At 46.0% G+C, this 13,218-nt stretch overlaps 1 protein-coding gene across 5 annotated transcripts; it reads right to left on the bottom strand.

The window, feature by feature from the left end:
- Window positions 1–3,360: 3,360 nt before the first annotated feature.
- LOC311019425 (uncharacterized protein) lies at window positions 3,361–4,831 on the bottom strand. 5 transcript variants are annotated; one of them, XM_084018838.1, is made up of 3 exons: window positions 4,312–4,831; window positions 3,599–3,657; window positions 3,361–3,495 (listed from the first exon to the last, which is right to left on the bottom strand). In XM_084018838.1, the coding sequence occupies exons 1-3, from the start codon at window positions 4,679–4,681 to the stop codon at window positions 3,412–3,414; spliced, it is 513 nt and encodes a 170-aa protein (XP_083874964.1). In that variant the 5' UTR covers window positions 4,682–4,831; the 3' UTR covers window positions 3,361–3,411. The 5 variants fall into 5 exon arrangements, 2 of the variants coding, with proteins under 2 accessions (XP_083874964.1, XP_083874965.1); XM_084018839.1 differs by lacking the exons at window positions 3,361–3,495; window positions 3,599–3,657 and adding an exon at window positions 3,786–4,121 and having other exon boundaries at window positions 4,312–4,462; window positions 4,559–4,831; XR_014597804.1 differs by lacking the exon at window positions 3,599–3,657.
- Between the last annotated feature and the right edge of the window lie 8,387 nt (window positions 4,832–13,218).

Here is a 13,218-nt window from a genome sequence, read left to right on the forward strand (position 1 = left end):
GGCCCTAATGAGTTATAAAAATATAGGGTCAGGTTTAAAGAGACCTTCTAGTCAGACCAGGACACACATTGAACAGGTAAGACATAGACATTTCAGCCCCTTTCCCATTGGCTGCTCCAAGAGAAGCATCCAGCTTTCTCTCTTCCAGCTGTCTCATGACTCAAAGTAAGCATGATCTGCTTCAGAAAAAAACATGTTAACTGTTTTCTGGCGCGACTAGATCCTCAGGATTAGAAAGCAGCCCTGGATAAATGCCAAAAAAAACAACATAATGGCCTACAAGTCCTGATTATGTAGAGTAATTATGTGATTTGTGAGCTGAATAATGAAACTGAAAGACCAGGCAGTCTAAATGTGTGTGTGGGTTATTGATCATGTGTACATCCACAGTTAAGAGTACACATACACTCATATGCTCAGTGCTGATTTATTTGAAGCGTTTAACTGCTGTAAATGTAATATTATGATGTAAAGCTCCATACTGAATGAGATATTAATGAAACGGCTGCATCAACTGTTTCCTACCAAATGCTCCCCTCATATTTAATTCTGTGGTAAAGCTGCAATGAGGCTTTTAATATGTTACAATAAAATACTTTGTACATTATTAAAGGATTCTCTGCTGCTCTTAAATAGTAAACGGCACATTTTATAGTCACACTTACCCACCCGTGAGGATCATTGTTGTGACATTTATTAGTAATGTAAAAAATTCATCCAGCTATCCTGATTCTTTTCCATTGAAGCAGTTCTGTCTTTAGGACTGTAGTGTCCTAATGAAACATAGACTATAATTATGCAATTGATGTAACGAGATATCCAGTATAGCTGTCCATGAAATGATCATAGCTCTTGATTTTAGTTGTCAGCAGCTTTGACAGTGTGGCCTTGGTTTGTTGCTCCTGGACATCACTGATGTAGCGACAGGAGGCAGCTGGAGGTTTGTTTCCTGCTTCTCTTGGTCTGCATTGGGCTGTTATAGTCACTGTGTCACTCTGACAGGATAATGGCTCCTTTTTGGAGGTGAATGCTGCGGATCCTTGTGACTAAGCTGTTTTTATCCAGCCTCTATTCTTGGCCATTTTGTGCATCGATCCTTTCCTGACTATACATAATCCAAACAGTGAGATGTGATTTGAAATCTTTCCATTTTGAAGATGGAGGGTTATTTTCTATCTTCAAAAGTAATTGGACAATAATAATTATGTTTTCATTATAATGTGCGATGATGTATTGAATTCCCCTCACAAAGATTGTTAACAATTGATTTGCTTCGGCAAATATTTTGACTTAAATTGTTTGATTGTGCTTTAGTGAATGTGCTTATATAATATAAAAGTATGATGGAATATGTTATAAAATAAAACCCAGCAACTGTTCTTATTTCCACAAACATCAGTCGAGTTTGACATGATCAGCGAGGCTCAGATCACTTTGTGGGCTGCAGTTACAGTTTCCAAATATCATGTAACAAGTCGTGTATTCAGAGCTCAGACGAAGCTGACAGCGTCATGTCGAGGTTAGAATACACTGAAGACGGCACCAAAGAAGCACGCAAACACTAAACGAGAGCAGTCAAAGTGAGCTTTCAGAGCCTTAGCTTCTTATGTGCTGCTAGAAAAGCTTCTGTTGTCTGTCTGTCTGTCTTTCCTCTCTCCTGTCAGAGAGCTCGTGCACTTGCATGTTGGAGTGTGCCGTCGTACTCGACACTAAGAGAAACAGAATCACAGCCTCTGCATCGTGTGCTGCACAGATGTGGACAGGCTCTGCTGCTATAAAGGGTTAAGGGTTAATGAAGCTGCTTCAGTCTCTCTCTCTCTCTCTCTCTCTCTGTGTGTGTGTGTGTGTGCGTGTGTGCGTGTGTGCGTCGAGCGTGCGTGCGTGCGTGCGTGCGAGGACAATGTGAGGCCCAGAGATGCAGGTCTTCAAAGTATCTTCAGCTCATTAGATTATACCACATGCTCACAACAGCAGCCGTTCACTAATTCAGTGTTGTTAATTTATTTCTTTTAACATACTCTTCCATCTGTTCAGCTTGAAGGTGGCGTTCATTAAATAAAAGCCAGTTCGCATTTTTGTTCTGGTCACTGGAAACACAATTGATTTATTCAGCAACAACCAATTAATGTTAACAATGTTCAGTTTCTGTGTGTGTGTTCAATAAAACTATAGGCACTGTATGTTATGGAAAGTTTTTTTAAATTGTTTTTTCTTTAGTGTTTTCATCAAGTATAAATTGTGAAGAGGGACGCACAGGCAGAGACCAACAGATGTTACTGAAAAAATCCCATGCTAACATGTTAGAAACTGTAATTACAGTTTTTCTTTTAGTAAGCAAGCAATTTGATTATCTCAAAATACCAAGACCAGGGAGATATGAAATATCCAGTTCACTCAAACAAAAACACAGGCCACCATGGAGAGAGATCAGCATGGAGTCTTGGACATTGTCTCTTTAGGGTTCCCTTAAACAAAACAAGAGAGAGATGGGACGAGATGAAACAACAGTGACAGATGCTAAACACTGTGTTGTTATGGTTCAGTTACAGTCCCCATAGCCTCGGGGCTTCAGTATGTTATTGTTTCAGCAACAAGCACTGAAGGATAAAGCATTTGGATTTTCCGCCTGTCACTTTAAAGGAAACTGAAGATTCGTCAACATCAGTTATTTCAGCTGTATTCACATTCTCTTAGGACCTGTGAGTTTAAAACCAGCTTTTCATCTCTGTCAAGGAGGATATAGAAGCAGATGTGGCTGGACTGTTTTTTCTATTTTCTCTCCATCACAGCAACGAGTGTAGACACTCTGTGTGCACCACCCAAGGGTCCCCCACCACAGGTTGACGTCATGTTGTCGGTGTCAGGAGGCCACGTAAAATGACGGAGCGGGGTCAGTGGATGCTGACGCACATAGTGCACAGAGGTCACCAACTTTCTGCTGAGTCAATCCCTACAGACCTCCAAACTTCATGTGGCCTTCAGATTAGCTCAAGAACAGCGTAGAGAGCTTCATGGAATGGGTTTCATGGCCGAGCAGCTGCATACAAGCCATACATCAGCAAGTGCAATGCAGAGCGTTAGTTCCAGTGAAAGGAACTCTGAATGCTTCAGCATACCAAGATATGTTGGACAATTCAATGCTACCAACTTTGTGGAGCAGTTTGGGGACGGCCCCTTCCTGTTCCAACATGTGCACCAGTGCACAAAGAAAAGTCCATAAAGACATGGATGAGAGAGTTTAGTGTGGATGAACTTGACTGTCCTGACCTCAACCCGATAGAACACCTGTTACGCTGCCTAGTATTTCAAAACTGGACTCACAATGCAGACGCTGAGACAGGAGTTCACAAAAAAGGTGGTCTTTAATGACAACTAAAAGAGTTAAAAAAAGGCAGCAGTTCCAGACGGTCCTCAGAGGAAAATCCAGAGCTGGGTTATAGAAGTGACAACAGGCAAGGCTGGGCAGGACTGGACGGGCTGGTGCGTGTGGCGGTTCTGTAGCACCGAGAGGGAAAAAAGTAGGTTTCAGACAAAAATCACAAAATGAAAAAATACAAGCAGTATTGCACAAAATCTTCTCAAACTAGGTGTGTGTTACCACGGTTGGGTTCACAACGAACTGGCGGAGACTGGAAGGGAAGGACCGGCTTAAGACAGCTATCGGGTGATTAGAGTAGACGGACCGCAGGTGAGTGGAGCAGCAGGTGAGATGAGTCAGGCTGATGAACAGAATGTAGGTCAGCCCTGGCCAGCCTGAGACGACACTGACAGACAGGGGGAGACAAACATGCCACAAGAAGGGAGGGGAAAACACAGGAGAAACAAGGGGAAATGACAAGGCACCGCAGATCCTAACAGTACCCCCCCCTCAATGGGAGCCTCCAGGTGACCCACCAGGCTTGCCAGGATTTGCACGGTGAAAGTCCCGGACTAGGTCTGGGTCCAGGATATATGAGCGTGGCACCCAGGAGCGCTCCTCAGGCCCATAACCCTCCCAGTCAATGAGATACTGGAGCCCCCTACCCCGACGCCGCACATCCAGCAGGCGGTGAACCGTGTAGGCAGGCTGGTCATCGATGAGCCGGGCGGGTGGCGGGGGGTCAGGAGGAGGGCACAGCGTACTGGTGAGAACAGGCTTGAGCTGAGAGACATGGAAGGCTGGATGGATCTTCATGCTTCTGGGGAGTCTTAGTCTAACAGCAGTGGGGTTTATGACCTTCTCAATGACAAAGGGGCCAATGTAGCGAGGTGAGAGCTTCCTGGACTCAGTGCGCAGAGGAATATTTTGGGAAGATAACCAAACCGACTGACCAGGTTGGTATTGCGGGGCAGGATTTCTGTGTCGATTGGCAGAGCGTTGGTTTCCTTCCTTCGTCTGAAGCAGTGCTGCCCGGGTCTTCCTCCAGATCTCTCTGCACCTCCGAATGTGATGTTGTACCGAAGGTACTGCCAGCTCAACCTCCTGCTCAGGGAAAAGTGGGGGCTGATAGCCCACAGAGGCTTCAAAGGGGGATAACCCCGTGGCAGAACAGGTTAAAGAATTATGAGAATACTCAACCCAGGCCAGATGAGTGCTCCAGCTGTTGGGGTTTGCAGCTGCCACACAGCGCAGGGTGGTCTCAAGGTCCTGGTTGGTCCTTTCTGCCTGGCCGTTGGTCTGGGGGTGGAAACCTGAGGACATACTGACAGATGCCCCCAAGGCCTTGCAGAATGCACGCCAAACTTGGGAGATAAACTGTGGGCCGCGGTCCGAGACTATGTCGGAGGGTATTCCATGAGTCCTGATTACATGAGTAATTAGGAGCTCAGCAGTTTCAAAAGCAGACGGCAGTTTAGGCAGTGCAACAAAATGGGCTGCCTTCGAGAATCTGTCGACGATGGTGAGTATGACTGTGTTACCTTTAGAGACGGGAAGGCCGGTGACGAAATCCAAGGCTATGTGTGTCCAGGGCCTACCAGGGACAGGTAATGGGCGGAGTAAGACAGCTGGTGGACGGTGGGTCGCCTTGCCCCTAGCACACACAGAACACGCTGCCACAAATTGCTTTGTGTCGTTCTCCATGGTGGGCCACCAGAAATGCCTCTTGAGGAGGGAGGTGGTGCGGTTGGCCCCAGGATGGCAAGCAAAACGAGAGGTGTGAACCCACTGCAGTACCTGGGAGCGTACATTGTTGGGGACAAAAAGACAGTTAGCAGGGCCATTACCTGGATCAGGTTGATGTTGCTGTGCCTCTCTAACCGTCTCCTTGATCTCCCAGGTAAGCATGCCGACGACCTGTTCTGGGGGCAAGATGGTGTCCAAGGCGGAGTTAGGTTCCTCGGAGGAGAACTGGCGGGACAGGGCATCAGGCTTTATGTTCCGGGATCCAGGACGATAGGTCAGAATGAAATTGAACCTGCTGAAGAATAGCGCCCATCTCGCCTGCCGAGAGTTGAGCCTCCTGGCGGACTGGAGGTAGGCCAGATTCTTGTGGTCAGTCCAAACGACGAATGGTTTCTCAGACCCCTCCAGCCAATGTCTCCACTCCTCCAGAGCAAGCTTGACAGCCAACAACTCGCGGTTTCCAACGTCATAATTGCTTTCTGCGGACGAGAGACGGCGGGAAAAAAAAGCACAGGGATGAAGCTTGTTAGCTGGCCCCGAAATCTGTGACAGAACTGCCCCAACCCCAGAGTCAGAAGCGTCCACTTCAACTATAAACTGCCTGCTGGGATCAGGTTGGATCAGGACAGGAGCAGAGGTGAACAGAGATTTTAGTACTGAAAATGCCCTTTCAGCATCAGAGGACCAACAGAATGGAATCTTGACAGAGGTGAGTTTCGTAAGGGGTGAAGCAACCTTACTGTAGTCCCGGATGAAGCGTCGGTAGAAATTGGCAAACCCTAGGAAGCGCTGTAGTTCCTTCCGACTGGTGGGCCTGGGCCACTCCTTCCCCGCACGGATCTTCTCGGGGTCAGCCTTGACTTGGCCACTCTGAATGACATAGCCAAGAAAACTCACAGTATCAACATGAAAATCACATTTCTCAGCCTTCACATAGTCTATTTTCCAGAAGTCGAGTGAGCACCAACCGGACATGAGTGATGTGATCTTCAAGGGATCTGGAAAAAATCAAAATGTCATCCAGGTACACAAAGATGAAGCGGTTAAGGCAGTCTCTAAGAACGTCGTTCACTAGGGCCTGAAACACAGCTGGGGCATTGGTGAGACCAAAGGGCATCACCAGGTACTCAAAATGGCCAATGGGGGTGTTGAAGGCTGTCTTCCATTCGTCCCCTTCCCTGATGCGAACAAGATGGTAGGCATTACGTAAATCGAGCTTGGAAAAGATGTTGGCTCCCTGGAGAGGCTCGAAGGCAGAACTGATTAAGGGTAGGGGGTACTTGTTCTTAACAGTTATACTATTCAAACCACGGAAATCAATGCATGGCCTTAGTGTCTTGTCTTTCTTTTCTACAAAGAAAAACCCCGCCCCTAGTGGTGATGACAATGGTCGGATTATACCTGCTGCCAGGGAGTCCGAGATGTACTTCTCCATGGCTCCTCTCTCAGGGCGAGACAGGTTGTAGAGTCTACCAGAAGGGAGCGGGGCTCCCGGCAGCAGGTCAATAGCACAATCATAGGGGCGGTGTGGTGGCAAGGACAGGGCCCGGTCTTTGCAGAAAACCTCTCGGAGGTCAAGATACTGAGGAGGGACGTTGGACAGGTCGGGTGGTTCTGGTGCAACAGAGGGGCTCCTGTTGCCATCTACAGGGGACAAAGCAGATTGCAAACAGACAGAATGACAGGAGTTACTCCAGCCAATTATTCTTCCACCAGCCCAGTCAATGTGGGGATTATGACGAACTAACCAAGGGTGACCCAGAACCAGGGGGGTATCAGGAGCGTCGATCACATGAAAAGTGATGGTTTCGTGGTGATTTCCAGACAGAATGAGTGTGACAGGGGATGTCTTGTGGGTTACCTTAGCCAGGGGACTACCATTAAGGGCGAGAGCTGTAATAGGGTCTTCCAGCAGCTCCAGCTCCACCCCCGCTTGGACAGCGAGTTGATGGTCCAAAAAATTACCCTCTGCCCCAGAATCAAGTAGGGCGAGTAACGGGAGAAGCAGTCCATCCATGCAGAGAGTGGCCTGTACTTGTAACCGGGACTTCAGCGGGGCAGGAACAGTTCTGAGTTTTGGGCTCATCAGTACCCCCACCGCTACTGATGAGCCAGATCTTTTGGTCGAACCGGACAGTGTGCAAGAAAGTGACCGGGCTTACCACAGTAAAGGCACACGCCAGCTTGAATCCTGCGGAGACGCTCAGCTTGCGTGAGATTGGCACGACCCAGTTGCATGGGCTCCTCAGTAGGCGGGAGAGCTAGAGGTTGGGCCGAGTCACCTGACTGGGTAGCCGGTCTGGCAGGTCTGAGGGGTGTACGTGCAGGGGGGAGGGCAGAGCAGCTGGCTGCCCTCTCCTGGCGACGCTCTCGGAGGCGATTGTCCAGACGGATGGCAAGGGAAACAAGAGAGTTTAGGTCAGTAGAATCATCACGGCAGGCAAGTTCATCCTTCAGCCTCTCATTAAGCCCTTTAACAAACACTCCCTGCAATGCTGGCTCGTTCCAATTAGCATCTGCAGCTAATGTCCAGAACTCAACAGAGTAATCTGCCACCGTGCGGGACCCCTGACAGAGAGTTAGCAAGCGGCTAGCAGCATTGCCAACATGATTCGGGTGGTCGAAAACCGCCTTGAGTCTTGCTTCAAAATCATCAAAGGTGAGTGAGCTAACCCCAGTGTTAGAGTTCACTGCTTCTGCCCAAGCAAGAACTCTCCCTCTTAGTAAGCCCATAATATAATGTACCTTTTGAGGGGTCATTGGTGAAGATGAGAGGACGCTGCCGGAAGACAAGGTCACACTGGAGCAGGAATCCCCGACATTTATCCAGATCTCCATAAAATGGTTCCGGATCTGTAGTGTAGGAGTCCCTGGTAGGAGGCTGTGGAGCTGATCCAGAAGGAAATTGTGGACCTTGTGCTGCAGATGAAGAGGTAGATGTGAATACAGAAATCTGTCTGGCTAACTCAGAGACTTGCTGTGTCATGTTGCGGTTACTCTCAACCAAAGCCTTAAGTAGTTGCTCATGCTGCCCGAGCAAAGCTCCCTGACTGGAGAGCGCATAGTGTATGGGGTTCTGTTCCTCGTGGGTAGCGCCTGCGGAGTCCATCTCTCGGCCAGTTCATTCTGTTACGCTGCGTAGTATTTCAAAACTGGACTCACAATGCAGACGCTGAGACAGGAGTTCACAAAAAAGGTGGTCTTTAATGACAACTAAAAGAGTTAAAAAAAGGCAGCAGTTCCAGACGGTCCTCAGAGGAAAATCCAGAGCTGGGTTATAGAAGTGACAACAGGCAAGGCTGGGCAGGACTGGACGGGCTGGTGCGTGTGGCGGTTCTGTAGCACTGAGAGGGAAAAAAGCAGGTTTCACACAAAAATCACAAAATGAAAAAATACAAGCAGAATTGCACAAAATCTTCTCAAACTAGGCCTGTGTGTTACCATGGTTGGGTTCACAACGAACTGGCGGAGACTGGAAGGGAAGGACCGGCTTAAGACAGCTATCGGGTGATTAGAGTAGACGGACCGCAGGTGAGTGGAGCAGCAGGTGAGATGAGTCAGGCTGATGAACAGAATGTAGGTCAGCCCTGGCCAGCCTGAGACGACACTGACAGACAGGGGGAGACAAACATGCAACAAGAAGGGAGGGGAAAACACAGGAGAAACAAGGGGAAATGACAAGGCACCGCAGATCCTAACAACACCTTTGGTATGAATTAGAGTGGAGACTGAGAGCCAGGCCTTCCCGTCCAACATCAGTGTGTGACCTCACAAATACGCTTCTGGAAGAATTGTCAAAAATTCCCATAAACTCTCCTAAACCTTGTGGAAAGCCTTCCTAGAAGAGTTGAAGCTGTTACAGCTGCAAAGGGTGGACCGATGACGAAGTATTACAGACGCTCATAGTGAAGCAGAAAGGACTCTCTGCACTCAGGTCACATTGAATGCCATGTTTCCCATCAATCCTCTGTTTAAGTTGTCATCTTCCATTTTGGTTTTCAAGTGTGATGTGAGCTCTTACTCCATATTGCATCATCTTCAACCTGCTGAAAATCAAATGGGTGTGCTTTTCTCTTGAACAGTTGACTGCTTCCATACCTAAGGCCAGGACGCAAAGATTATGTAAATTTGATGAGTCATTATTTCAGAATTGATATGTTCTGTACAATTCCATCATCGTTCTTTTTTTTTCTGTCGTATTACACATATCCTTTTAAAGTGCTTCAGGCTGTTTCAGGTCTGACTGTAATTACCTGCATACTCAGTAGAGGAAGGTTATATATGGCTCTGATACATTTGGATGGTAATGCCTCTATCAGTCTAATGGTTCTGTCTGAGTCTGAGGTCTTTGTGTGTCTGTATGCGTCCTCTGCATCAAAGAGGAAAAAGGATATTTGGAGTCTGTGATTTTCTCTGTAAACTGAGCTGGATGGCAGTCTTCAGTCTTCCATCATCTACCGCTTATCCGGGGAGGGGGGGGGGGGGGGTTCGCTGGAGCCGATCCCAGCTAACATTGGCCGAAGGCAGGGTTCACCCTGGACAGGTCGCCAGTCCATCACAGGGCCGACATGTAGAGACAGGCAACCAGTTACACCTACGGGTAATTTAGAGTCTTCAATTAACCTATCCCCATCCTGCATGGATGCAGGTTGTGAGTGATTTAAATTTAAATTTGACTGTTGAACATTATGACATGATACGTGTTGAAGATGACTTATATGACAGCTGATGCAGTATGATCATGTTAACTGAACCTATGTTCTCTCCTCTTCTCTTGTCTTACAGGTAAGCTCTGCCAATGAAAAACCTCCTTCAGGAGAAAAAGAGACAGATACGCTTCTCTCTTCAGCAACATTCATATCTCTGTGGGTTTGGTACTCTTTATTTTTCATAAAGAGAAGAAAAGTGTCTCCAGATGGCTCCTTATATCTCCAGATGATGATGCTAGGACAAAGGCTTCCTTTACAGATGTTTTTGCTCTGTTGCTCCAAACGAACACACGGAGAATCAACAAGCATGTTTTTGTGACGTTCCCCATAGAACAGATACCTTAAGCCTTGTTACCATCAGAGTGTTGGCCTCGTGTTGTAGCTGACAGGTGAGGCTTTGTCTTGTCAGACATTCAGGATGCTGGGACAGTGATGACATCCTCTTGTTGTGTAAACAGCTGCTCCATCAGTATAGACTGAGAAACACAGCTTCTCTGTCCAGTGACACGTCAGTGATATCTGTGAACCAGAATGAGCTGAAGTCATATCAGTGCTGCTGGATGACTTGAATGGTGGATGCAGCAACTTGAAACAAACGAGTGACAGCAATGGTATCGCTCTGCCAGTCAATCATACCCTCTCACCCTTTCATTGGTTCAGCCATCTGCTACAAAACCTGTACTGTGTTGAAACATACTGACTGGAATCATTTCATTCCCAACCTGCAGTATTCATACACTGAACTGAAAATACCTTATAATGGTGCTGTGACTTTAAACTGTATAGTTTCAGCACCTTATTATCATCTATTATAGTCTTAGAAAGTAGCTGGTACAACCTGATAGTTTCCATTTTTGTAGAGAGCAGAGTAGAGTGTTATTAATTCTATGTCATGATTTTCCAACCCTCCAGACCCTCCAGTTTTCACAGTTCATTGTGCTCTTAGAGAGAAACATCCTTAAGGTATTGTTAAAATATGAGATACTTGCATGTCAGTCTTTGTGGCTGCCCACACTGATCTGAGAGCTCCAGTGTTGGTTAATACATTAGTTCAACGGTCCACGAAAAAGCTATAATGTAGTGAGGAAATGGATATTGATATGATACATTTCTCACAATCTATTACTTTCCATCTCCAAATATCACTATTTGTGAATATGTGCAGCCATTACGTAAGTTAGATCAAATAGCACCGTGTGACTCCAAAGACGGGGGCTGGTAGTTGTTTCTACCCTGTCTCTAATATACTGAAAACATTAAGGTGTCTGTCTGACCAGGGAACTGCTAATACAAATATAATCTGAATAGTGAATGATATTGCTTGTGGATTTACTACATTCCCTAATTTGATTTAACTACAGTGGAAAGATGTCTATTATCCGTTCCTGTCTCAGCCTTGATCATGTGTTAATGAGTCAACGTTAGCTTGTGATTTTTTTCTTTTTCCCCTAATTAAGATGATGAAGAACTGCATTCTTTACAGCCTGAGCTATTAACGGAAACCTAGTTCATCTCAGTGTTGTTTGCAGTAGCACAGCTGGAAGGTTTACATTTCTATGGCGAGGTTGTTTCATCATTTGCCACTCCGCTTGTGTTTTGGCCCGTTTTCCTGGCTGGCTGCTGATTCCTCATCACTGCTGTTTGGCAGAGAAGCTGTATGAAGTCTGCCTAAGTGGAGGGAATGAATGAGGACATGCATTTCATCAACACTTTCATCAAACAAAATGGCAGCTTTGTGGATTGAGTGAGTTGTAAAAGTAATGCACTCAAGATAGAAGAACTTTTTCATTCATTTTGAAAATTGATATTAAAAAAAGTTGTACTTCCTCCCACACTTTAGGCCTGTTTTATTGATTTCAAGTACCAGTATTATAGACTTATCAGCGATGTAACTAAATGGCAGATCAACATATAGTCCAGATTATTTATCTAGCTCAATTCACTCAATGTGCCAGGAAAGTAAGAAGGAAAATTAAATGTAGATTGTTGGAAAGCAGGTAACATAGTTAGATGTAATGCCATAGTTCATTGACAGTGTAGCATCGTCTGTGTCCTGCAGCTCATTTCACAGCTCATTTCATTCAGAACTCCCTGAGTTTCTTGGAAACTCGGAGCCAAACAGGTTTGATGAGGTGCTGCAGCGCTGACTGGTGGGTAGAGAGCAGCAGCCCTCATCCAAAGCAGGATAACTTCACTCTAATCTACTTTTTTTTTTCTGGATGCAGAGTGGCACGTTTCTTCCAAAAATGAAAGCTGGGATAGTAGCCAATGCTATTAAGGCAAACTGGCACTGTGATCAAACCACCGTCTCCTTCCTGAAAGCCTTTGTACCCAGAATAATAAGAGTTTGCATCCTGCGTTTTAGCCACTCCACTAAGGCAGACTTGATGTCGCCTCCACCCAAAACCCCACTCTTATGTTCTCAGTGTTCTGCCAGTTTACTTTTGTTGGTGAAGACAAACCTTTTTAGGTCTCTGAGCACATATAGTTACATTTTAACATGAGTAAATCTGATCCTATCAAACCTCACCTTGATAAGTGATCGTCCAATGAAATGAATCTGTTTACTGGAGTTTGGATAACTCTTTTTAAAAAGAATGTAGAGCAGGCAGTTTATTTAACTTTGACTTTACCAGTAAAATGCAGGGCAAATCAGTAACTCATGAAGTTGAAAGCGTTATTGGAACATTATATTGCACAAGTTCCCCATAAAGTGAGAGAATGTCTCAAGTATTTGCCATGAAGTGCAAACACTGAGGTAATTTAAAAAGATAACAGTATTCTGAGATAGAGTAGAGAGGATATGACTCCCTGCTAAATGTCAACCCATCCGGCCTGAGAGACGGATATCAATCTCAGCACAGAGCCCCATCACATCCCTTTATCGATTTGTCTTTGGACAAGCAGCATCATATCTGAGAGATGTATTTTGAGTCCTGCTGCAGGGATCGGGCTGATTAATAAGCAATAAAACACAACAGTGGCTGCTCCGTTGCTTTAAAGATGGAAGGATGAGTTGGGCTCTAGTCATATCACAGAACATCGGGGAAGACAGTGAGAGGCTCATCTGAGAAATGTGCTTCACATCTTTAAAAATGAACATGCAAAACAGGATAACGTGGTCCCTGTCTGATTTGGATGTCTCTCTGACAGACCTACAGCTGGCTCTGAATCTGCTATTGTTACAACAGAGATAAGTCAACACTAAACCAGAGAAGGTGCTCTCCACTGTTACTGTGTTGGTTACACGGATGACGGATTACAACAGCTGAGATATGAACATGTACAATGGACAGAAGAAGAACCAAAGAGCCAAATGGCAAGACAGAGACGGATTAAAAGGAGGAGGCAGAAAAGAGGGATTACATGAGAGAGAGCATTGTGGACATTGGAGAATTGCAATGT

The sequence above is a fragment of the Eutrigla gurnardus genome (genome assembly GCF_963514095.1).
Source record: "Eutrigla gurnardus genome assembly, chromosome: 10".
NCBI lineage: Eukaryota > Metazoa > Chordata > Actinopteri > Perciformes > Triglidae > Eutrigla > Eutrigla gurnardus.